The sequence below is a fragment of the Equus caballus genome, chromosome 15, assembly GCF_041296265.1.
Source record: "Equus caballus isolate H_3958 breed thoroughbred chromosome 15, TB-T2T, whole genome shotgun sequence".
NCBI classification, from domain to species: Eukaryota; Metazoa; Chordata; class Mammalia; order Perissodactyla; family Equidae; genus Equus; species Equus caballus.
This window is the reverse complement of record NC_091698.1, coordinates 28,754,918-28,780,710: the sequence shown is the minus strand read 5'-3', so window position 1 is coordinate 28,780,710 and position 25,793 is coordinate 28,754,918. Positions and strand designations below refer to the sequence as shown.

The 25,793-nt window shown below is 53.4% G+C and overlaps 1 protein-coding gene across 1 annotated transcript; it reads right to left on the bottom strand.

The window, feature by feature from the left end:
* Positions 1–1,829: 1,829 nt before the first annotated feature.
* On the bottom strand, positions 1,830–25,793 carry LOC111768183 (myelin and lymphocyte protein-like). The gene is made up of 5 exons (XM_070236153.1): positions 25,601–25,793; positions 10,338–10,493; positions 9,062–9,187; positions 4,841–4,912; positions 1,830–4,734 (listed from the first exon to the last, which is right to left on the bottom strand). Exons 1-5 carry the CDS (start codon positions 25,673–25,675, stop codon positions 4,510–4,512), a joined length of 654 nt encoding a protein of 217 aa, XP_070092254.1. The 5' UTR covers positions 25,676–25,793; the 3' UTR covers positions 1,830–4,509.

Below are 25,793 nucleotides of genomic sequence, written 5' to 3'. Positions count from 1 at the left end.
GTGCTCAAGGAATGCAGGGAACATGGGGGACACATTAGTCTATGGGACACTTCTGCAGGGATGGCTCCAGCCCTGCCTGGGCTCCGGGTCCGCCTGCCCTGATTCAGGCCTGGCTCACCACTTAGCAGGGTCCTCAGACAGGCATTATTCAGTGTCCAAGAACCGGCTTCCTCATGTGCACAGTGGAAATGATAACAGGACTGTTTAGGATGGTTGTGAGGTGACAGCAGAGGACATGTGGGGAGCTCTTAGCTTTGGTCGCACTGAGAAGTCACGCCAGTCCCTGGGGACCCTCGTGTGTAACAGGGGAGGGAACACAGCTGAGCAGATGGGGAGGGGCTTTCTCGATCTCTCCATCACTCCTCTCCCCAACCTTCCTGCCCAGTGAGGACAGAACCCCTGCCCCTTCCATTACAGAGGGGTACTGAGCCAGAGCACATAGGGCACCCTGTGGGGAGATGCCCAAAAAACTTCAAGCATCCTTCGGCTGTTAGATCAGGGGCCAGAGAAACACTGGACACAGGTAAGTGGGGTGAAGGGCAGGGTGGCCCTAGCAGAGCTTCTGGCCGACAAGGCCAGCGTGCTGGGCAAGCTGTCTCAGGTGCATTCCTGTCATTGTTTGCCCAAGGCAGGGCACAGCCTGAGAGTGGGGGCCCCAGCCCTGCTTATAGAGTGAGAGGTCTGTGGAATATGCTGTTTGTCCACCTGCACTTCCGCTGCTGGCTGACCCTTCCTGGTCTGGGTGATAAGAATGAGTTTTAGGAAGGGCCCTTGGTGCCAAATCACTTTCTTCTCCCTCTGCCACAGCCCATCCTAGGGGCTGCATAGAACCCCTTGGTCCTACTAACCTCAATCTATCCATTAGGGGGTGGGTATGGGCGAGCATCTGCAGAGAACCCATCAGGGAATCTGCCTGGGAGGTGGGGGATGGGAGGGGGTGCTTTCAGTCCTAAGGAGCAGAGACTGGGGGTGTGAAGAGCCAGGATAGCCAGGAGCTGGAGCTGGCTGGGGATGGGGACAGCTCCCTGGAAGATGTGACACGCAAGCTAGGCAGGAATGAGGCTGGTGGATGACATCATCACCATCATCACTGACATTCACGGTACACTGTAGGTAGAGCTTGCTGGGTGATTTGTGTATGATGCTTGGGGACAGCCGTGCCCCTCACTGTAGCTGCTGGTGGATGTGTGTCCTGTGTGTCCGCAAGATTGTCTTCAGGTCTAACCCCAACACTGGGGACACAGGAGCCCCCGTGGGCCACAGAGTCTGGGCACTGTGTCCTCACACTCACAGGGTGGCTCTTCCCCACCCCCAGCCGTGTCCTCAGTGCAGGTTGCTAATTCAGCCCCTCTCTCTGCTCGGCCTCAGTGCAAGTGCAGAAAGCAGGGGGGTATCTTCGAAGAGGAGGGCACAACACCCTGGAGGTCCAGCCATGTTGTCGCAAATGGCAGGATGTCCTTCTTTTCACAGCTGAACAGAATTCCAGTGTGTATACATTTTATATATACACATTGTATATATATATATATATATATATATATATTATATATATGTATACACACAATGCAACAAAAAATATGGGGGTGCAGATGTTTCTTCAGAATACTGATTTCCATATGCTAAGTAAAGTTAGTCAGACAGAGAATGACAAACACGGTGTGATGTCATGCGTGGAATCTAAAACAAACAAACTCACGGAAACAGAGATCAGATCTGTAGTTGCCAGAGGTGGGGGTGGCAGAACTGGGTGAAGGGGCTCAAAAGGTACAAACTTCCAGTTATAAGATAAACGTGTTCAGGGATGAAATGGACAGCATGACGACTACAGCTGACAACACTGTTCTGTATATTGGAAAGTTGCTAAGAGAGTAGGTCTTAAAGGTTCTCAACACAGAGAAAAAACTATAACCATGTGAGGGGATGGATATTAACTAGACACATTGTGCTGATCATTTCACAGTAGATACAAACACCAAATCAGTAATGTTGTATATGACAATTATATCTCAATAAAACAAGGTGAAAGAAGAGGACAGCAGGAGCAGGAAGCCGAGGAGGGCGACAGCAGAGGAGGGTGTCCGGGGCTGAGGACCAGGTCTAGCGCTAACCTGCTGGGTGCTCTGCAGGAGTCTCTGGGCCTCTGGGGCCCCCTGTTCTTCATTGGTAACGTCCCCGCTCCCTCCCAGCACTGCTGTCCCCGAGGGGTGAGGCTGCTCAGGCCCAGGTGACTGAGGGTCCGAAGGGTCTGGTCGGATGACCCTGACCCTCTGGGGCCCTCACGGTGCACTTCACTGAGTGGTCAGAGGGCTCTGGCAGAAACGGCCTCCTTCCCAAGGGACTGAAGTTGGTTTACCAGATGGGGCCATTTTAACCTCTGACATGGCCGATTAAACTCTCAGTTCTGGGAGGAAAAGCAAAACTATCGATCCAAGTTTATGACAATGTCAGGGACATGGTTGATGAATCCTGAACACAGAGTGAATAACCATCGTCTGCCCAGGGTAGAAACTTCAGGATCATTCTAGACCTTTCCCTGCTTCACTCCCATAATGGTGACTGCAGCTGACACGTCCTCAGCCTTCCTTGGTCCAGGGCTCACCTGAACCAAGTCCTCGAATCCTCCAAGAGCCCACGAGGCAGGATGGCTGTTCCCGCTCTGCAGGCAAGGGAGCTGAGCTGAGAGAGATGCACACTGAGGCGGCTCAGGGGTCTGCAGAGTCCCCTGCACCTCAGTTCCCCAGCATCTGGTCAAGTCTGTCCCCTCCCCAGCCCAGCCTGTCTGCCTGTCCTGCTGCTGCTGCTGCCCAGACCCACAGCATCTCTCACCTGGCCAGCTGCCACTGTCTCACAGGCAGTCCCCGCAGGTGCCCCTGGGTGCCCAACAGGCCGCAGCCTTACCTTCAGGGCACCTGGGCCTTGTAACCTCCTGAACCGTCCCCTCCCCACCTGCCTGGCTGGGTCACTGCCCTGCTCTGCCTAGGAAAGCCCTCCTGCCTTCTCTGCCTGGTAAAGCCCCTCATCCCAGACACTCCTCCCAGGAGGGTGGGCTCCTGGCTCGGTTTCCCCGACACTCCTCACGTGCTCTTTGGAAGCTTCAGTATCATCTGTCAGTTTTGTGGGTGTGAAGGACTGGCTGGGCATGTCTGTGCCCCCTGCTCCCAGGTGGATAGGGACCCTGTCACAGTGAGATGTGGCACATGACAGGTAACTTCGGTGCTCTGTAACCAGACCCCTGGAAATCACCCCTACTTGCTGTGTGACCTAGGGTAAGTCATTTAACCTCTCTGGGCCTCAGATTCCTCATCTGAATGCTACCCACACCGCATGGCTGTCACAGGGGTTAAGGGAACAAGTAAAGCACCTCCAACAGCCCCGGGCACCCAGTGCTGTTGGGGGGTCCCGTTCTCTGGTGTCGGCCTCCTCGCGGGCTCTTGCTGACAGTGTGTGGGCTGAAGGAAGTCCTGGAAGCTGAGCGCTCTGCATGGACCTCACCTCTCAGGGCCATCTGTAGAGGCTGCACTGGGACTGACCCCACATTACTGTGAGGGACGAAAGTGGTCCCGGCCGGGAGCCCTGGGTCTGCCTGCAGCACCCCTGCTCTTTGAGGCTGCCGTGACCGGGGACGATGGGGACAGAACATGGGCCTCTGAGTCACAGAGAGTGGGGAAGTCACTGTAAATCTCCAGAGAATGGGCATCAACTGAGCACCTACTGTGTGCCGGGACCATTGGTCCCTGGACATGTGACGTGGTTCCAGCCCCCACAGCTTCCTGTGGCCTGCGTGGCTCATTTCTCTGCCCCTGGGTCTTGGGCAGGAGGGAATCACTGAGGCATAGCTTGGTGCCACCCCAAGGACACGTGGGACATTCATTAGATGTTGCCTGCTTGGCGGCCCTGCCTGGGACCAAAGGTCAGGAAGCACCAACGCCCTAATAAGATAGCCCAAAGGACCCACACTAGCTCCTGTGGAACCATCTTGCCTGCTGTTTTGGAATTCTGACTGTGAGCAGAACAGAGGCTCAGGGGCGCGGTTCCCAGAGGTAAGGGGGCCCCAGCCACTGCAGTCACAGACGACAGCCTCCAACACGTCCTGGGTGGACGTGACCCACAGCTGCCTCTCGCTGTGGGCCCTCCCCTGACGCACACCATCAACACGTATTTGTGGGGACTGTGGTTTCTTCTGTCCTGCAAGCTTTGGCTCTTGGTCACATCGGAGACATCAGTTTCTTCTTAATCCTTTCTCAGGTCCATGGAGGCATTCAGCTCTTTGTTCCAGGAGCTTAAAACCCCCCAGGTCCTCACCTTCTTTACAAGGCATCCACTGGTCTGTGTGGGCCTTTGGCTTTGTGGAAGTTGCAAAGTGGAACTTGGCAGCTGCCTGAACTGGCATTGTCATGACTTTGCAGCTCACAGCAGCCAGTCCCTTTCAATAAGGACCTGGACTCGGCCACATGGCCTGCTGTTGACCCTGCCAGTGGTCTGGGGCTGTCCCGAATGCCTGGCTTCATCTCACTCTGAAGGCCCCAGCCCAATGGCATCAGGTCCACTGCAACGTTTTGTCTCTTCTTCTGTTGTCTCTTCACTGTTGCTTCTTGAGATGCTGGGGGACAGGCCTGCATGGAGACAGGTCTGGCCTTCCCAGGGCAGAAAGTGAGCACAGGGCCCCAGGGACAGAAGGAGCAGGGCTGAAATCCAGCTCCAGTTCTCATCAGCCGAGTGAGTCTGTTTCCTCACCTGTAAAGGGACAGTCATGGCATCTCCTGTGGCCACGGGGAGGAGGACAGGAGGCTACAGAAATGTAAAGTGCTTACTCAATGTCTTGCCCAGAGCAATTACTTACTGAAAACAGGCATGTGCTGCCAGACATCATTGCATGGCACATGTACAGCAGAGTATTTAGGCACAGAAACATCTGAAACCAAGATAAATGACAATTAGTGGGCATGCAATGAGAGAGGGCAAGGCATGGGCCAGCCACTTGCATAGCCTTTGGGATGACAGACCTGAAGTGTGTGGACCACTGCTTCCCATCCACTCATGCAGACTTCCTTTCTTGCTGAGCCCAGATGTGGCCCTGATTGCTTTCGGCACAGAGCTCCAGGTGGCCTCACGACCCACTGGACGTGGCATGCAAGGTCAGCCATCTGCCATCTCACATCACCACATCAGTGCCACCCAGTTGGAAACGGGGGCCCTGAGAGGCCCCTCAAATGATACTCACAGGCGAGTACCAACTGCTCTCCATGGGAACCTTCCTTCCTCCACACCAGGAAGAGCCGGGTCCACCAGCTGTGAGCCCAGCAGCCTCGGTTGGAGAACATGAACACAGGGTTTGCTCGCTCTGGTTAAGGTCTCAATGCTGCCTGGACGTCCTCAGACCCATCAGAATGTTATTCTAGGATCATAATCTCACAGACACGGGCAAGGAGCCAGGCTCACAGGACTGAGGGACAGGGACAGGGAGGTGGGATTGTGAGATGCTGCAAAGGAGGGGCTCCTGAGAAAGCTGCTGGGAAGATGCAGTTGGCTGTTTTGACACTGGGAACACAGCCCCTGGAAACGTGGCAAACGGTCACCTGTGGCCTGTCAAACCCCTGACGTGCTGTGCTCACTGGGCACCATCTATTCCTAAAGGCCTGCTGCCCCTGAGTCCAATGTCTGCTCCTGGATCTGTGATCTGGGGCATGGGGTCAGGAGTGTCCAACCAGGCACGACACTTAGGGTGGCTACGCATCCGTGACCCATGAAAATGCCCAGAGACACCAGCCGTCACCAGGCCGGACCTCTCCCGCCCCACACAGGGCGAACCCTTGACCCTCGTTGGCCAGAGGCGATGAGTAAGCCGAGTATTTGATCACACATCTGAGAGAGCTCATCCGGAACTCTGAGGCAGCCTGCCTGAAAGGAGCGGTCACCATGGATGAGCAGCCCCCAAAAACACCTCACTCCATCAGATGGGAGCAGTTTACTGTCGGAGCAGCTCCAGACCCAGCGAGAACCCTTGGCAGAGGAGCCTCAGAAGTCCCCACAGGAACAGGACACAGACCTTATTTTCCAAGTGAGGGCAAGAAATGACACCTTGGGGACATGGACAGCAGGGACATGAAGGGACATCCTTAGGTTTTCAGAAACCCCTCTCCTAAATGGCTCCCATTATTGCCCCCCACTGTTAAGATCCAGAAACCTGCAGATTTTTGCAGAAATTTCCAGCTCCCCTCAGTCGGCTCCCACCAACCCCAGGGATCCCTTTGGTGCAGACACTCTGCTGTCAGCAAATGGGGGAGAAGTTCAGCTTCAGAGGTAGGTCCCACTTAGGAGTCACAGAGGGGGAGGTCAGATGCTCCCAAAGGCCAGGGGTGTGAGGAGATGGTCTTGAGACACCTCCCACAGCCTGGACGGGCCTCCCTGAGACCATGGGAGGCCATGTGATGGCTGGGCAGGATCTGGGGTTGAACCCTAAGTGACCAGGACTCCTTCCCACTGTGTATGGACACAGCTGATATTCTGAATAGAAAGGCGGGACTTCACATTGACCCGGGCTCTAGTTCCTCTTGATGGTTTCAGCCCAGCGCCCCTGCCTGCTGAGAACATTGTGATTCCGGGTTCTGGCACTCGTGACTCTGCCTGGGCGGGCTCACATTTCTCCAACCCAGCTAACAGAAAGTGGGAGACAATCAATTGTGGACTGGATAAAGAGACGCTGGGATAGTCATGAATGGAATACTTTACAGCAATGAGGATAAACACTCTACATTTCCAACCCATAGTGAGATCAGCCTCACAAGCCTAAGGCGGAGAGACAGAAGCCAGAGAGAAAAGACACACACTGTGCAATTCCATTCACATGACGTTCAAAAGCAGGCAAAATCGAGCTAGGCAGCTAGGAATCAGGCCTGTGGTCATCCTTGCTGTAGTTGAGCAGTGATCACGGCAGCACAGGAAGGAGGTCTCTGGGAGCTGTTTATGATGCTCTGTTTCTTAATCTGGGTGCTTGTTACACAGAGGGGTTCAATTTATGGAAATTCATCAAGCTGTGCACTTGCATCCTGCTCACTCCTCTGGATGTGTGTTGCATTTTGATAAAAAGTAAAAGAGAAGTCGGAACACAGTAGAGCCCAGTGGTTCTCAGCTAGAGATCTGTCCAGCAGGCAAAGGCATTAATCCACCCCATCTGGGTTGTTCCGTCAAGTGCTGACCCACTAGCCACGTTCCATCTATATGTGATTATAGCTGTCTGCAATAACTTTACGGAAGTTGTTGGCAAATGCCTTACTGATGTCTGTTTGGTGAGAAGGCTTCTGGGGTTGGGATGGGGGAGGTATAAGGCTCTCTAGATGAGGGGAGATCAAACAGAGTCATTTGAAGGATGACGGAGGAGGTGGATGACCAGCCTCCCAAGGGAAGGAAGAGCATCCTAGGGGCCGCCTGGCTGTGCTACTTTTTAGAAAGCAGTCATCTTGGGAGATGAGTCAATATGGGAGACATTCCCAAACTGTGGGACATTTCAGGGATGGGAGACCATGAGGTGGCCATGTAGATGGACCTGGGAAGTAGGCTGGGAGCTTAAGAGGAGCGTGTGTCTTCCCCGGAGCAGGGGACAGGCCCAAAGGGACCAGCAGTCAAGGTTTTGAGAAACCTTCCCCAAGTGCCCAACAGCATCCACCCTGTGGGATTTCTCTCAGCCTCTGCTCTGTCCTCTCCAAAATGTGGGGACAGCGCAGCTTTGGCTCATGGAGGTGACATCTTGTGATCTGTCATTATGTTTGACCTTGGGCTTGCCATAATTCATAGGTTGACCTTTAGAAATTTGAGGAGTGCTATTTCTGAAACTTTTTCTTGCTTTTTAAACAATACTCATAGCTAGAAGTACATCTGATATGGTGAGTTAGCACACAGGTGCAAGTGCACCATGCACAGCTCTGAAAACACGTTTATGGAAAAATATATCTTCTTACTCCTGTCATTCTGACCCAATCCATTAAAAAGGAAATCCAGGTCATGACCTCCCCCACCAGTGGGTCTGGCCCCGCAGTGGAGAACGTTCCTTTTAGAGCTCAGAGACCTGCACACACCGTGCCCCCCAGTCACACACAGTCGGCCCTGCATTTGTTCTGCTGACGGGGTGAACGAGGCTCAAGCCCTGTTCCCCCCAGGGCCCCTGTGAGGCCTCGGCAGGGAGCTGTTCAACATCCACAGTCCTCGAGGGGAAGGGACAGGAATTGCCGTCCCATTTCACAGAGGAGCAGGCCGAGGCTCAGGGAGCATAGGGGACGTGCACAGGGAGCTGGTGGAGACGCAACCTCCGGCCCCTCCTCCTCCCACAGGTGCTCAGAGCTGTGGGGCAGGAGACACCGTCACGAGGAGCTGAAGCCTGATTGCACAGCAAACACCCACAGCTGGGGGTCTGGACTCGCTGGGCCCAGAAGGGCCTCCCCACAGCCCACCCGAGAGCCAGGGCCTGGGGAGACCCCCGCCACTCGATTTTCACCCCAGGCCTCAATCTCCCGCCCCTGACTGTGCTTCCATGGAAGACCGCTCAGGGGGCCAGGACACCCAGGGGCCAGACTCACTGCTCCAAGCTGGTGCTGAGGGTGCTGACAGGGCACCTGGCCTGACACCAGCCCCACCCATTCCTGGTGACCTTGGAGCACGTTATCCTGCTCGTGGTGCCCTGGTTCTCCATCTGTGAAATGGGGATGACACAGCGCCCACACCCCAGGGCTGCTGTGAGGGCTCAATACGATGGTTCACGGAGAGCTTGGACGGTGCCGGGCATCAGCGGTCACGTCCTCTCACACCCGCCCTCTGCAAAGCCCACCCAGGCCGGGACCCTGAGCCAGCCCAGGCCTGTGCATTGCAGCCCTGACCAGGTGGAGAAGGGAGTCTTGGGCACGTCCCTCCGTTCTCCGGGCTTCGTGTCTTCATGATGAGGGGAAGGTCCATTTCATTCAAAAGTCAGTGAAGGTAAAAACAGAGGGGAGGGCTTGGGCAGCCTTCCGCTCAGACCCCGTCAGCGGGCGGTGGGAGCTGTGAGCACGGGTGGGTTGACTTGGGGACTCACCATTGCAAAGGCGCTTTCAATGTATTGTTCATACGTGAAGTTACTTTGTTTGGAGATGGCAGCAAAAGCTTCTAGGACAGAGGCACTGAGGTAAAACAGAAAGGCGATACAGTGGTAGACTGCGTCCTGCAGGGTCAGAAAGGGCTGTCAGAGAGATGGGCAGTCCAGACACGGTAACGTGGAGTAGCTATGGTTCCAGCAAGATCTGTCCACCCCCCTGTCCCCACCTGGCATGGCTCAGGTCCCTTGGTCATCTTCTGCTGCTTCCCTTGACTCCTCCCACCCCATCCACCATCACCACACACCCCAACCACCACCTCACAGAGGTCGTTGGTCCAGCTGAGTTTCATCTCGCTGGTTTGGGGCAGAGTAAGGACTTCAGTGGAGAAGGGACGCTGCTCTCCCTTGAGGGGGATCAAGTGAGGGGGAAGCTTGGGATTGAATAGGCAGAAGTCGGTTCTGGACCCAAGAAGTGTCATACATGGTCACAGTCCTGGTTCGGATGTGGCCTCAGTGACCAGTGCAGGGGAGAGAGGCCCAGGCCATTTCCATTGTTGCTCATTTTTTTGGTGGGTGTGAGGCAGGGGGCATATTTACAAGCAAAAAGTACTGGTATGGGGTTCTGAGTATCTGGAATTTGGAGGTGATTTCTCAAGTGTAAGCAGGAGACCTTTTGAGAGTGAAAGACCTGGTCAAATGGCCCCACCCCTTCCAGGGGACGTAAGGGACAGGGGTCCATGTGTAAGTTTCATCCTCTTCATGGGCCTCAAGGAAGAATTTATGCAGAGCAGAGACCACAGGCCATCTCTCTCCCCCACCAAGTCCCACTCCGGTGACCCGACTTTAGAAGCTGTGACATGGAGCTGGGCAGTAAGCATGGCCTCACACTGAGCAGCCAAGGCCAGCCCCCAGGACCCTGCTCCCAGGAGACGGAAACCAGCCCTCCTGGATGATGGGAGGTGTCCACAGGCCATTGGCAGATGCAGGCAGGGTAGGAGGGGGGTTGGGCAGCTGGTTATCCATGAAAAAGGCAGTCACGCAGGAGGAAACAGAGCAGATGGTGACAGTCAAACACTGCCATCCCCTTCTCCTGACTTCCTGGCTGCAGGGAGCCCCGGGCTGCTGTGCACAGCTCGGAGCTGAAGGCCGGGCCAGCTCAGCTTTGGAATGTGGGTGGGAGACGTCTACAGGGCAGCCTCACCCAGCACTGGAAAAGCCAGCCTCCCAGGGCAGAGGGTCCTACCCACCCCCTCAAATATCCTGGGCTGGGACTCACCAGGGTAGCTGGAACGTGGGCGCCACACATGTACATGAAGAACAGGACAGTGGTGCCTATGAAGGAGGACACAGACACGAACATCACCCAGCCCTGGACAAGAGGGATGGACGCCAGGGACAAGGCAACCAGGATACACACCAGACACCCAAAGACCTGCAGAAGGAAGGAGGGCAAGGTGAGCATTGGACCAGGAAGGGCCAGACCCAGAGGTCATGCTGGGGCATGAGGGGCAGAAAAACAGGAAGGAGGCAGAGCGCAGCAATGGGCATTTCCTCACCAAAAATGACTCTTTCAGCCCTGCAAGGCTCTAGCCTGGATCTCCAGTCTCCGTCTTTGCCAATCCTTTGCTTCCTTGCCTTTATTCACTTTGTAAGCACAATTTTAATTTTTTATTCAAAACGCACTAATATCACATTTATATGCCAGCCACTGTCCTAAACACTTTACAAGTATTAACTCAGTCCTCACACAATCCTATGAGCAAAGTACTGACCCATTTCTCAGATGGGGAACCAGAGGCACATGGAAGTTAAGTAATTCATCATCCAAGAAAGGACTTATACCAGCCAGTATTATCGTTAGAAGGGCTAATCCCGAGATTATATCCTTCCTAGTATTTTTGATATAAAAATATCCTTTCTTTTATGAAATGGTAGTGACCAAAAGATTCTTTTGGTCTTTATTAGCAAAATAAATTAGCCACACTATGTCATTAGCATTTTTTTAAAAGAAATGAACCTTTAAGTCCCCAAGTCCAGGAAGTGCTCTGAGTGCTGGCATAGTGGCAGGAGAGAGGACCCAGCTCAGCCAGGCTCCTTGGGTGGCCGAGGATGGCATGAGAGCAGCACTCCCCCATTGGTACCCAGAAGACAACCCAGCTGATGTTCACGGGGTCAGTGAGCCCCAATCAAAGAGGAGAATGAGTACAGACGTGGGGGTCACAACACCCTCAATGCCACAATCCCGCTCCCCCTGTGGACAAAAACACCCAAGGCTGGGGACTCTGTACTTCTCTCCATTTCTCCTTGTCCTTCTTCATCCCAGTGAGATCAGCTCTGCCTCATCCACTGTCCCCACCCAGAGAAGGACTGTGCTGGGCGTGCACCGGGACACAGGGGAGATGGCTTCACAGTCAGAGGTTCCAAGGTACTGTGACTCTTGTACCATCCTCCTGAGCATCTAGGGGCTGATGACAGGCTGCTTCTCAATCCTATGGCCACTGTGGTGTGGACTTAAGTGGTCCCTTTGGTGTGGATCAAGGCTGCCCCAAGGAGAGAAGCCCAGGGCATCCTCCCCTACATGCTGATCTATATGACCAAATTCATATCTAAAGTTATATGACCACACAATAACCAGACCCCATCTGTACTGAAATCATTTAATGACTTTTTACTCCATCTTTTCTTTTTCCAGTAAAAATAAGTCAAGTAGCCATGCCTTATAAAGTTAGCCCTAACCCTCAACACATTGCAGCAGCAGCTCTGACTGCCCATGGGTCCTGTCCCCATGCTATTCCACACTATTCTCTAAATAAAAGAGCACTACTGCCAGACCTTGAGAATCCAAGAAATCTTTCTTTCAACTCTTTGGCTCACCGTCCCCGTATCACCTTGACCTCGTCTCCCTGTCCCGCTGCCCACCTGCTGGGTAAAAGATACCACTGTCCTCACAGAGGTTCTCCGAGCCTCTTAGCTGAGAAGCATCAGGAAAGGATCACATTTGGTAGAAAAATCAGTGCAATGAAGAATCTGGAGTTAGAAAAACCAAGTTGGGCTTAATGAATCAGATCTGGGCATCTCTGCCCAGAAGACTTCCTGTACTGATGAACCTGAGATGGCCTGGAGGAAGGCACGTGACAGAGTGAGTGGGACACACTTTACAACTTACAGTAATTGGAGCAAAATCAGTTAAACACAAACCCTCAGACTGCCATAGGTAAGACGTGTGTGTCGATCTCATCCACAGTTCCCTTTAAGATCAAACAGGTCACTTGGCCTTTTCCATCACGGGCTCTGACACAGGGACGTGAGCTGATGGCAGAAACGGACTTGGATTTAGGAGGCACGAGAGTGTGGCATGGAGAAGAGGGAGGATCGGGCATGTCCATCCTGTGGGCACAGGCAAGGGCCTGGGACACACTTCTCCTAGGCGTCCTGTGCTTGGTCAAGCAGTGACCATCCAAAGAGGACCAATCTAAGCTAAGTCCCCATTCACTTGCTCTCAGGGACCCCTGCTCTGCCCCTTTGCAGCATCCAGCACAAGACAGGTGCTTCTGGTTAGTCACAAAGTGGCACTGTCCCTGATCAGGTGAGGGAGGGGGTGAGGACCCCTTGCTCAGGGCTGACTCTTGGGTGTGGGACACAGGGAAGACCTGTCCAGCCATGTGTCAGTGTCCGAGTTGGTTCCCTGGCCTTCAGGGCCTCCTGGGAGATGAGTGTGCCTAAAGCAGCGGCTGATGGACCAAATCCCAGAGGAGCAGCTGGCGCTGCACGTGGAGGGGAAAGCCCTCTGTTATGGAATCCCACGTGGGACCCAGCGGGCCCAAGGAGCTTGTACATGGCCAGTGGACATGGTACTGAGGGACACTGAATGCCACGTGGGGAAAACCGTTCTCTTTGTCACTCTCAAGTTTTTCTGACTAAGGCAAGGAGAAGGGCTCAGGGGGCAGCCAGGGGTCTGGAGCTCCCCCAGAGCATGAGCTCCAAGGACGGGAAGGCAGAGGTGACCTGGAGAAGGGCATGGCTTTTATTCTTAAGGGAGTGATATAGTTATTCTGGAAAAATTAACTGTAAAATACATAGGAGGTAAATTAAGGCACGGGGTACCCGGAAGTGGCACAATCTGAGAAGGCGGCTCTCAGACCCTGGTCTCAGGCTCAGTGCCCTGCACCTCGTTCAGCTCGATTCCTCCCCGTGTGGCTCAGTCAGGAATCAAAGGCAGGAAGAGTGAGGGGAAGTCAGAGCGCAGTCCCCACACTGAGTGCTCGTCACAGAGTCCTGAGTGAGCACCAGCGAGACGGGGCCGCAGATCTGGGCTGAGCTTCCGGCCCCCAGTGCAGAGGGAAGCTTCGAGGTTACCCGACTCTTCACCTGCTTTGGGTGTGCGTGCCCACCAGTGTGAGGAAGACTGTGTTCCAGCTCCCTAGGAATGCTCCCTGTCACACACACTCACACACACTCACACACTCTCACACTCACACACCCTTATCCAGATTCCTAGGGTCTCTGGTAAGAATTCCGTCCACAGGAGCAAAGCCCACACTGTGCTCCATCCCAGCCCTGCACCCTGGGACCTCAGGACCCTGTCCTGCCTCTGGGTGCACCACCTTGCAAAGGGCCTTTAAAAATCGTGCTGATGTTTTCTTTGTGTGGTTTCTCTGTAGCACTGAGTTTCATGGTAAGATGGCAGGGAGAAGTTCTCTCTCTTTAGACAGCTTTAATGAGAGAGAATTCACACACTACACAGCTCACCCATTTAAAGTGACAATTCATGGTTTAGGATGATCACAGACATGTGCAGCCATCATCTCCAGAGCCAATTTAGGACATTTTTTTTGCCTTGAAGAAACCCTGTGCCCTTTAGCTACGGCTCCCTCTACCCCTCCCATCCTTAAGCGACCACTGACCCACTTCCTCTCTCTATGGATTCCCCTGTTCTCAACTTTCACAGGAGCTGAATCATTTATAAAAGGTGGACTTTTGTGATGAGCTTCTTTCATTTAGCATAACGTCTTTCAAGGTGAGAAATTCTCCCTCGAGGGGACCTTTACGAAATATCTCCACCATCACAGTGCAGCCCACCGGCCATTCTGACCCACCATGTGGGGACACTGTGTGAATGTGGCTCAGCTCTCTGGAGCCTCCAACTGGAAAGAGCTGAGGAGCCTCTGGTGCCCAGGGACCTTCTCATAGTACACATGCCACCAGGCCCTGTCTGTCCCAGAAACATATCCTAAGTGACACATCATGTGAAGGGAATGTCCTCACACAGAGGAAATGATGTAACACTGAGGGGCTTTGCTCCCAGGAGATGGGCAGTGGGCCTGCCCTGTACCCCTCACAGCCTGCCCAGCAGGTGCCCAGGGGAGAAATGCAGGGCGACCTGCACAGGGGACCATCTGGGAGGGGGCTGAGGTGGGTGCAGCCCACCCCTGAGAGAGGACGGGTGGAGCAAGGAAAAGAGATGAGGCTGAGAACAGAGGGTCTGTTCCAGCTGGACGTCTGGGAGCAGCGCCCTGGACACAGACACAGCTGCTGTGAGAGCTCCAGTGCAGATGCGTGCTGGAAGGGGTCACAGCTGGAACAGCTGTGCAGGTGTGAAGGCCCAGCTCCTCCTGGGCACATGCCAGCTCCCACAGCACCTGCACCACGCAGCGTCTGCATGGGCGGGGGCACACATGAGCCCTGGAGAGGGGCTCACCCCGCATGTGCTGGAGGGGCTGGAGCACATGACTCAGCCTCTTGGGCCTCGGCTTCCTCATCTGTAATGGCATTTTACAGCTGTCTCCCCTGACTGTGGGCTGGTGCAAACTGGCTGAAACTATGGGGGTGAGAGTGAAGCTACTGGCACTGTGCCCAGCACCACCCAACAACTGGGGTAGGACACTGCTCACCCAGGAGGCCCGCAGCCAGGTGGAGACAGATGCAGAGGCAGCCCATTACAATGCAGGATGATGCCCGCCCCGAGTGGGCCAAACAGCCTGGACTGGGGCATGGAGTCCTGAAGGGAAAGGTGGACGTCACTGGCTGACCTGGCCACAGGGTCACCAAGTAGCTCTCCAGGGGGAGAGAAGAGTACACACTGAGTCCAGAGGATGCTGGAGCACCAGTGAGGGCTTCAGAAGGCCGGGGAGCCATGCACGAGGTGGGGGACAAGGAGTGGCAGGAGATGGGGCTCGAGGGAGGGTGAGCCTGCGACAGAACTGATCGCTGGGCCAGTGTGGAGACCTCCAGGCCCCGCTCAGTGCAAAGCTGGGATTCGGCGGGAATCACGGACACAGCCAGCGCCTGCCGCCCTTCCCCTACTCAGTGTGCAGAGAGCACCAGGGAGAGCGGGCGCTGCACCCACACCCAGGGAGACCAGGCCTCCCGGGCAGGGAGCAGCCCACCCCATCCTGGCCTCAGGACCCTGCTGGACAAATACTTCTCAAGAGCAAAGGGGTAGGTGAGAGTTCAAGCATTTTCCTTCCTGAAGAAAACTCTAAGCGGCTCCCAGCTTCCGGGCGGCAAATGCTCAGAGGCGATCACCTTGAAACATCAGGCACACAAGTGCAGGCACGGCCTCAGTTTCCCTTCATCTCTGTCTACAGTACAGGCTGGACTCCCCCCACCCCCGCCTGCCCCTGGGTCACCGTCCTCCACACCAGAGAGGGTGCAGCTGGCTGGTGTGCTCTCAGAAGAAGGTCTCTAAGTCGGGGGGCCAACAGTCACCTGGGTGGAGCTCTCTCTCTGGGCCCGCGGTCCCCAAGCTGGAAAATGGGGGCGGGGCCTGGGCTAACGCTCTGTGGTTCTCAGCCCTCAGTCTACACTAGAGTCACTGACACACCTGGAAAAACATCGATGCCCAGGTCTGGGCCCAGGGTCTGACTAGACTGCAGAGAAGCAGAGTTACAGGACAGGGAACAGACACCCGGGCTCTTTGTCAAAGGCCTGGAGATGTGTCTACACCACACGAGCCTGTGGACGATGCTCTGGTGACCCCGTCAGACAGAAGAAGAAGCGCCTGCTGTCTGCACGCCCTGCCAACTCAGCGACGGCGGCCCAGACGCTCTGCAGTTCCCCCCTGGACATGGGCAAAGTTCCCTCTCCTCTCCTCGCCTCTCCTCTCTTCAAGTTTCAGTCCCTCTCTTGCCTTGAACATGAGACTAGCTCGACCTTGGGTGTCCTCTAGACGCTGGGACCCAGCCTCAGAGTCTGTGAGTGGGGTTGAACTGGTGATCTGAGGCCCCACCCACCCTGGTGTTTCAGGACTGGAAACCACCCGTCTTTAATTCAGTCCAGGTTAGGATGCTGAGCTTTGGTTCTCTAAGTACCAAGGATAACGTACAAAGTGAGACAAAAAATTTCCAAACACCTAAAGAGTTTAGATCTGTGGTCTACTCAATCAGTTGATTTTTGTGAAAAAAGATTTCCTCAAAAGATAGTCATGGGGGGAGATCCCATGTAAACTTATAGAAGGTTCTCTTTTTTTCTTTCTGAATTAATCCACAGGAGGCAGGCGAGGGTGGTGAAGGGTGTAGACTTTAGAGCCAGAGTTACCGTGTTTGAATCAGCTCTGTCACTTACTAGCTGGGTGGCCTGTTGTCCCTGGGCGAGTTACTTAACTTCTCTGTTCCCTCTCTGAAAAACAGTGATAATAGCAGTGCCCACCTCATGGGGTTGGGCCCGAGTGCCTGGCACGTGGGGAGCACTCGAAGTACTCGCTGTCACAGCTGTCATGTGATGAGGCAGAGCCTCCCGTGTAACCACGTGACATCTCGGGAGGGCTAGGATCTCACCATGCACAGGGACCCCCTCCTCACCCAGGTGCAACCCAGGATTTAAAGGTAACTTCAACAGCAAAGAGAAAAACCTATGATCTCCCAGAAACTGAAAGTTGAGGAAAAAGTCTCCCTTTGCTGAAGAAAACACAAAGAACATGAAAATATGAGCAAGTCCTCCTGCAAACAGTGAGCCTCAGTCACAAAGGGAAAGGGATCCTCCAGCACATTCTTGAGATCCATGTGGCATCCCCCTGCTCGTGCGGGGCTGGAGGAGCTCCGTGGGCACAACCGTCCAGTGTTCTTGCTGCAGGACGTGGACACCTGAGGTCAGTGCAGAGGAATTGCTCAAATTCTCTGGATTTTCTCAGGGCCTCCATTTTACGGTGTCAGGGTCTCCACAAGCAGAACCTCTTCCAATAACAAGTCAAGACATGAACCACAGAACACTTCCCACACACACGTCTGCTCATGCGGCCCCTCGGAGCCCAGCGTCAGAACTCCCACTAGCGCTGAGGGCACAGGGTGTGCCCTGAAGGTGCGTGTGACAGGAGTTTGTGCCTTGGACTCAAGAAGTTAAGGACTCTGGGCACAGAACACAGGCTGTGCTTCCAGCACTCAGCCATCTTGTCACTTAGGTCAGGTGGGGAAAAGTCATCCTCCATGAAGGAACAGAAAAGCTGGCCACACCGAGTGAGACTCATCCCAGCTGCTGTGCACTCTGGGCCCTGGGTGCTCTCCCGAGGCCACAGGATCAGCAGCCCCGATTCTGCTGCTGGAAGTGTTTGTCCCCACTGAGCTCTGTCAGCAGTCAGGGACCACGCAATGCCAGGAGGGGTGCTGTCGAGGGGACTGACCAGCATGCTGACGGTATGCCCAAGGAGAGGCTCAGCAGTCCCAGGTCCAAGGTTTGGTGACTCAAAAGTGAATCATTATGTGAGTTAGAGTAGAGGGCATTTCCCGTGTGTGTGTGTGTGTGCGCATGTGTGAGTGTGAGTGTGTGTAGAGGCTGGTTAAGGATGAGCTCCTGCAGGGAAGGGCAGTGGCATCAAGGTGAAGTCAAGAGGACATAAGCACCAGGGGGCAGGAGAAGCATGGAGAGGAGGTCAGAGGAGAAAGACCAAGCCCCTGATGCACTGGGGCTAGAAGATATCATATCACATGTACATGCCCTGACTAAATTTACTCAACATGCCCTTAATGAGAGTCAAGCAGGAATAGCCTTATTAAATACTAAAATGTCTTTAATGAGAAAAGCTGTCCTTCAAAATAGAATGGGCTTAGATATTTTAACTGCATCCCCAGGTGGAACATGTACAGTCACTCAGACTGACTGCTGTCCTTCTGTACCTGATGAATCTTCCAATGTGTCATCTCTGCTAGAGCATATGAAAAAGCAGGTAAATGTCTTAGGTGATCCTACACCCAGCTTTGATTTGTTTGGTTGGCCCCCTTCACATATTGGTTCCCTTTTTTGATCCAGATTGCAATTCTTATTTCTATTACTCTTTGGAAGTTTTGTATTATCATAATATTCAAAATAGTTATTATTTGCTCTGTATTCTAAGACTGGCATGCAGGCTAGAGTAATGATTGCTCAGTGACTTGAGGTGGTCATTTCATCTTACAACCCTGGGCGAGTTTCCTTTTCTGATAAAAGGCTATTCCAAAACACTCATTTTAAAACTAATTTTTTCAAATATAGACTTGCCATCATTGTTACTATATCTGTTCTATAATTGTAAGCAATGCGAGCATGAGGAGTCACCTAAAAGCACATGTACAATGTTTGTAAACAATATAGAATTAACTAAAAATTATATAAACTATGAAATGCTTCTTCTGTTAATATATATCTCTACACTTGTCTATTTCGCCCCATGTGGATAACTGGACAAATAAATGAGATGAATGCCCAGCACCAAGGGACATGATGGACCCAAGGCAGCAACCACCCTGGCACTGAAGGACAATATTTTGTTCATCAATGCTTTCTATCAAAAGATTAGTGATCAAAGGGGAAAAATGATAAATAAATGAAAAGCAAAGGATATACTGAAGTATGTGAGCAAGGCATTTGGTGTAAAATTAATTTGGCTTGACCTTGTGTTTCCAAAAAGGCCTGATGGAGTCTGTTGACCATGCATTATACATTTGCTTAAAACGCTTACTATGTCCAAAAGACAAGGATAATGTCCTTAAAGATAGGGATGTATCTTCCACCTATATCACTATTTCTTTAAGGATAAATATCTCTTCCTGGGAACTAAGAATTAATTACCAACCTGCTGTGCTCACCTTGTGACACCAACCTGCTGACCATGAACCTGCTGTGCCAGGTAAGCATCTCATGACAGTAGTAAAAGAGATATTCCTGTCATATGTGACATGTGCTCTTAGTTCCAAGATGGTATATAACCATTCATACACCCCACATGTTTGCTGCCCTTCCATTCCTGGGGAGGGAAAGCCCCGACCTATAGTCCTCAAACCTGGCTCACAATAAACTCACCCCAAATTTGATTTATAGATTCATTATTGATTAGTTGCATTGACACAGCTTTGACAGGCTGATTGTGCAGCCAGGTCAGGACCTCCCTAGGTGTGGCAGTTACCCAAGGCCACCCGTGGCCAGCTCACCATGAAGTCTCCCTGTGTCTAGGGTTGGCTTTAGAAATGGCCATGAGAACAGTAACACAGAGGGAGAGGAGCCTGCCTGTTAACTTTTGTCCTGCTCCCAGCCACCCCGGGTCTAGAGGAGCAGAGAACCCAAAAGAGGATGCAATGGGAGGCAGCCTCCCCTCCCCCACCCTCCACTGGCTAACAGGCTCTGTCCCTTCAGAGGAAAGAACACCAAGGTGTGTGTTTAAGACCAAAAACAAGCAAAAGATCTGAACCCTGAAGGACATCACTCCCTCTTCAGCAGGCACAGACCTGTGGTCCTCATCCCCAGGGTCCATCAACACAATCTTTGTCACCCCCCACCCCCACCCCTACCAAAGTCAGGATGTGGCCTTCATCTCCTGTCCTTCCTCCTTTGCTCTTTTCCTGGAGTGTCCCCCCCAAAGCCTGTGCCCTGGGCCCTCTAAGGGCCTCCTTCAAAGGTGGATCCAGGAGTTTCAGGGTCCTCCCCCTCCTCCTCCTCTTCCTGCACCCTCCCCTCCAGCCCAACTGCCTTCTAACAGGAGGGGGACTCTGGGGTGCAATTCCAGGTCAGCTGAGAGGGGCTGGGTGGCCCTGGGCCTTCCTCTTCCACTGCCTGTGCAGATCAAGGTGTGATGGCTGGAGACAAGGTTTTTCTTCTGGTTCCTGCATGTTTTTCTCAGGTCCCAGGGCTTTGGAGCACTACAGGGATTCACCACAGGAGTGGTTCTGCCCCAGTGTAGACAGAACAGTAGCTATTGATGAGTTGGGAGTGCTAGAGAGCCTGGAGCAGAGAGTCAAGGCCAGTCCATCCCCCTAGGAAGTCATTATGCTGCTGGGGCCCAGCAGGAGCCAACCAGGAACCAAACCTTCCACCAGCATGCAGAGGGCAAGTCAGGGCCCAGGAAGCAGAGAACCCAGGGAGCTGCTCCTGCTCCCGGGACAGTCTGCAACCTGTGAGGAGTCAGCCACACTTCCCCATGGCAGCAGTGCTCCAGGGATGAGGGGGCCCACCCACTGTCCTCATCCATCAGCACCCGAGGAGGACACCTGCTGGGGTATCTCATAGGGCCTGCCCTTGGTGGCCTTTGGTCCAAAACACTATTTCCAGTGTTGATGCAAATAATCCATAATCAACCTATAAATCAGAATTGGAGTGAGTTTATTATGAGCCAGAATGAGGATTATGACCCGGAAAGGCCTTAGAAGCTGTTCCCGGAGAAGCGTGGGTTTCAGTACAGTCTTATATTTTTTTAGAACAAAGAACATACATTAAACACACCCAGGATACATTTACATCAAAATTTCAAAGCGGTGTTCAGTTGCAAATTAGCAGGTCAACATGACCATGACGTCAGGAAAAGGGACTATTCCGGGTGGGCATTACCAGTGGGGCGTAGAAGGGGAAGTCTGCATTCTTATCTTAAGAGAGTGCATTCTTTACTTTAATGGTTAAGCAGATGTACAATGTATGTTTGATAGGCCATAAGCCAGACTTTTTAGTTCAAGCTGAATCATTTTTTAACTCAAATAGTTACCACATATACCTCAATATGTGAAAATCTTTCGTCACCAGGGACTGAGACTTGAGAGGCCAGGAGGGAGCCCAGATGGGCTTGAGTCACAGATGGGACCCAGGGCTCAGTTCTGAATCTATCAGGAGTCAGCCCCCAGACCCCATCCAGTCTAGACTGACTGGCCCCCTCCCACCTCAAGGCAGGCCATATGGGGCCCAGTCCCCCACCCCAGCCCTTCCCTCAGAGGATGTGCCTGAGCCCAGAGCAAAGCCACCCATTCCTAAGGCTGCAGCCCCGGCCTCGGCCAGCAGTCCAATGCACTCTCCCACTCTCTGTGGGCCTGTGGGTGCAACAGTCAGCCTTTGTCCCGGCCTGACCTGAGCCTGAGCTCTCCCTGCCATGGCATCCAGGGTCCTCCTACTCTCCTGAAAGTGCTAGGACAGAGAGATTATCCCACCTGTAAGAATGGAAACTGCAAACCAAGTCCAGGTGGCTTTCCTACCCCACCCCACCCCAAAAAGTGCACCCTACAAGTGCAGCCTCCCACCAGGTGACCCTACTCATCTGAGTCCCCAAGCTCCTAAGGGGCGCATGCAAGGAGGGGTCGCCTGCCCTGGAGAGGTGGGTGGCACTCCTAGATGACTCTTTCTAAAAAAATTTTCTCTCTTAAATCAAGCCATTCTTTCAGAGGCTGCACTTCTTTACAGGCCGAGGAAGAGGGAGCTGGGTTAATGACTTCACTGCCCCTTTCCAGGCATTTCCTACCCAAATTCTGAAAGTGGGGGGTACCTTCTGGTACTTTGAGAGAAGTTTCCTCTTGGGGCCTGGCTGGAGCTGAGACAAACAGCGTCCTATGTTAACATCCTGTGCCATGAATGGGGGCCCAGTGTCAGGATGCCCCTGGCTTAGAAGGGAGGAGGAGGAGGAAGAAACAGAGACTGTGGTTCCAAAAGGAATGTCCCCCTTGGGTGGGGGCAGGGGAACAGGCCAGAAGCAGAGCCCTGGGTGCAGCTGTTGGGGAGGGGCGATCCTGGAGGTTCCACGGGGGCCTGTGTGGGGTACACTGGGACCCCACGGCCTGCAACAGCAGCGTGGCCTGTGGGATCCAGGGGCTCAGAGAGGCAGGGTCACACCCCTGGCTGGGCTGCCTTCCACCTCCCAAGAGGACCCTGAGCTTTCAGACGGCGGAGCTCTGGGGAGGGGTGCTGGGCAGGGCAAGGTTGCCAGGCCCCACCCTGAGCCATTGCCCTTCCTGCTCTGGTGGGCAGTGCCCCTGCCTTGGGAGGGGAGGGGAGCCCCACCTTGCTGGTCCTGGAGGCCAAGGGTTTCACATCTGCCCCTCCCAGGCTATTGGAAGCTCAGGCATGGAAATGGGAACTGTGAGTAATCAACTAGCTGGAGGATAGATTTAAAAACTAATCAAGCATTTCACACCACTGGACTGACAGAAAATTACATTGCCCCTCCTCTCAGCCCCTGGCAAACCACCAGTTTGTGTTCTGTCTCTATGGATTTGCCTATTCTGAATACTGCATACGAATGGAATCATACAATATGTGACCCTTGTGACTGGCTTCTTTGACTCAGCACAGTGTTTCCAACTGTGTGGAATGTCTCAGTGCTTCCTCCCTCTCTACGACTGCATAATATTCCACTGTGTGAATAAATCAGTGTGTCCATTCATCCACTGAGGGGACTTTTCGACTGTTTCCACTTGCTGGTTACAGTGAATAGAGCTGCTATAAACACACGTGTCCATGTACCTATTTCAGGTCTCTGCTTTCAGTTCTTCTGGTTATAAACCTAGGCATGGAATTGCTGGGTCACAGGGTCATTTTTCTGAGGAGCCACCAAACTGTTTCCACAGCGGATGGACCATTTCACATTCCCACCAGCAATGTGTGAGGGCTCCAATTGCTCCACATCCTGCCCACACTTGCTATTCTCCAGTTTTTCGATAGTAGCCATCCTAATTTCATGTGAAATGGTACACCACTGTGATTTTGATTTCATTTTCCTAATGACTAAAGATGTTGAGTATCTTTTCATGTGCTTAATGGCCATTCCTATATCTTCTTTGGAGAAATGTCTGTTCAAGTTCTTCACTCGTTTTCTAACAGGTTTGTTTATCTTTTTGTTGTTGTCATGTAATGGTCCATAATTTACAAAACACTCTCCCAGGTTGGACAGCACCACCTCAGGCCCCTTAATTCCGTGCTCTTTCACACACCAAACCACATCCAGCTTCAGATGTATAATCCATGCCAAGAAAAACTTAAAGTACTGGTATCTGCTTTCCTTTCTGTTCTCCTAGGCACCCTGGGAGCCATCCCCCAATCTAGAGAGGAAGAAAGAGATTGGAGATGACAACAGAGGTGTCCACAATCTCTCAGGAAGTGGTGAGGGGGTGGGCATCTGTGGAGCAGGGGCTGAGGTAGAGGAGAAAAAACAATTTCTAAGACAGCTGAGAGGGAAGTGATCTGGACAAGGGAGAATTATTTCTTCTAGAAGCCCCTACTATCACAGGTCACAAAACCTCCCTGAAGGAGTAAGTTTCCACTAATTCAGGGCTCTGAGCTTTCCTACCCCCATGCTCTCTCTTTTCACTTGGTAGAGGGGAATCCTCCTGTCACCTCCCTTGCAGACCACTCTGCCTGGCAGGGCTGTTTCTACCCCCAGGGGCACTCCTTCCCTTGGGCTGCGACACCAAGAGGAGGCAGTGGGCACTGGGCTGTGCCTTCTGTGAAGCCAGGTCCCCCCACACCTGCCATCTCCTGCTGCCACCTGAGCCAGCTCTTGTGAAGGCAAGAGAAGGGGGTGCCCCAGAGTCTTTTGCATGAAGCCCAGCTAACAGCCTCTCATGATTCTTGTCACAGTGCTCCCCAAACAGCTGCAAAGCCAGAGGAAGCCCCCCATTAGGACAACTGAAGAGACACTAGGAGGACCTTTTGTTGCTTAAAATCCCTCTGCCCATCACGCCTCACTGTCAGCCACCATCTCTTTGGTCATGAATCTGCCTTTGTAAACACAGTGGCCTCTGACGGAACCACCACCACTCATCCCAGGTCCTGGGTGCTGTGCGCTCATCTTCAGACGTCCAGCCTCAGGCAAGGACAGGCCAAGCGCTGAACAGACGCACCCAGAGGAGCCACTTGGGGAAAGGATGTGCCAGTGGGTGCAAGCCCCTCCCCAATCTGGGCCTGGGTGTCCCTATCTATAAATGGTGGGGCTGGGTGCAGTGGTGTCCAGGGTCTCTTCTAGATGTCACTTCCTTGACCCTGGGCGGCCCCAGAACTTGATGTCACTCTGGATACATGCAGGGTTTTGGTTTTCTGTTTGTTTTTTTTGGTGAGGCAGGGCTAACATCTGTTGCCAATCTTCCTCTTTTCGCTTGAGAAGAAATGTCACAGCATGGCTTGACAAGTGGTGTGTAGGTCTATGCCCGGGACCTGAACCAACGAATCCCCGGTCTCTGAAGCAGAGAGCAGGAACTTAACCACTGCATCACCAGCCGGCCCTGGATATAAGCAGGTGTGGGCTCAACTCAGCCCTCACAAATGCCGTGATTCAGAGCCACCAGGCAACCTTGGTCCCCTTAGCCCTTTCTCCAAACCCTCCATGGATGACAGAGCCTGCTCCCTGTGCTGGTCACACCCTCCAGCCTCCAATCAGGCAAGAAGAAGCTGGGCTCTGTTTTTAAACAGTCAGGTTTGGACAAACTCTTTTCCAACCAACTTTTCTGGGCCAGGGGTGCTGGGAATGGCATCTCCGTGGCTGCAACACCCCACACCCACAGAATACACACAGCAGCCCCTCCCAGGTATGGGCATGTGGCCCCTGGGGAGTTTAGGTTGAGGGCAGTCTGAAGCCTGGTGACACAGTGAGCACTGTACCAGGAGCCCAGGGTAGGAAATGCTTTCCCACAGCCACCAGCGGAGCTGTGGGGCTCCAGCCTAAAGAGGGACCAACCACAGGTAAGAGGGTCCTCGGACTGCCCAAGGTCAGCCAAGGCACAGGACCACCTTGTCAGCCTCTCCCCTCCCCCTACTCCACACACAGGGCAGAATGACTGTGAATCAAACGGTGCCCTGTTTTATTATTTCCAGATCAAAGTCGCGGCAGATATGTTCTCTCATCAAAAACGTTCAAAGACCAGAAGAGAATACTCCAGATTCGGTTCCTCCTAGACACCAACCCAGTCAGCAGACCTCAGTTGGTGATGCTCAGGCTTCTTTTCCTGATATTTGTAAACGAAATCCTAACCCTGGGCAAAGCTGGGCACCGGTACAAGGAAGTCGCTCTCCCATCAGGGCTTCCTCTGCGCCCATGGGAAGCGGGTCGGAGCGCAGCTATGGAACCAGCAAGCAAGGAAGGACCCTGGCCCGCTTCTTACATCTGACCCATTCGCGAATCTGGTTTTTCCACCTAAATCCCTGAGACTGTTTCCCCCATTGCCGTTGGTCTAGAAGGGACCAAATGACTCCAGTGGGGGAGGCTTTCCTCACCCTCCCCCCACCCCAACCCGATGCTCCCAAGACCCGCGCAACTTGTGGATCTGTTCTAGACAGCTGGGAGGAGCGACACGGCCCATCTCGCCCCTTCCCGGTGCGCCAGCCACTCACAAGCTCCGAGATGAAATGCAGTGCAGGGCAGGTGATTAAGGCTTTGATGCCACTGGACTGAGGGCTGTCACTCATGCTGGCCTTGGGACAGGACTCCAGCGGCTCTGGCTTTGTGCTGAAGGCTCCTTTGCTCGGCAGAGTCCAGTGACCCGCGGGACCCGGCAGGCCAGAGACTCAGGAGGGAGGAGCCCGG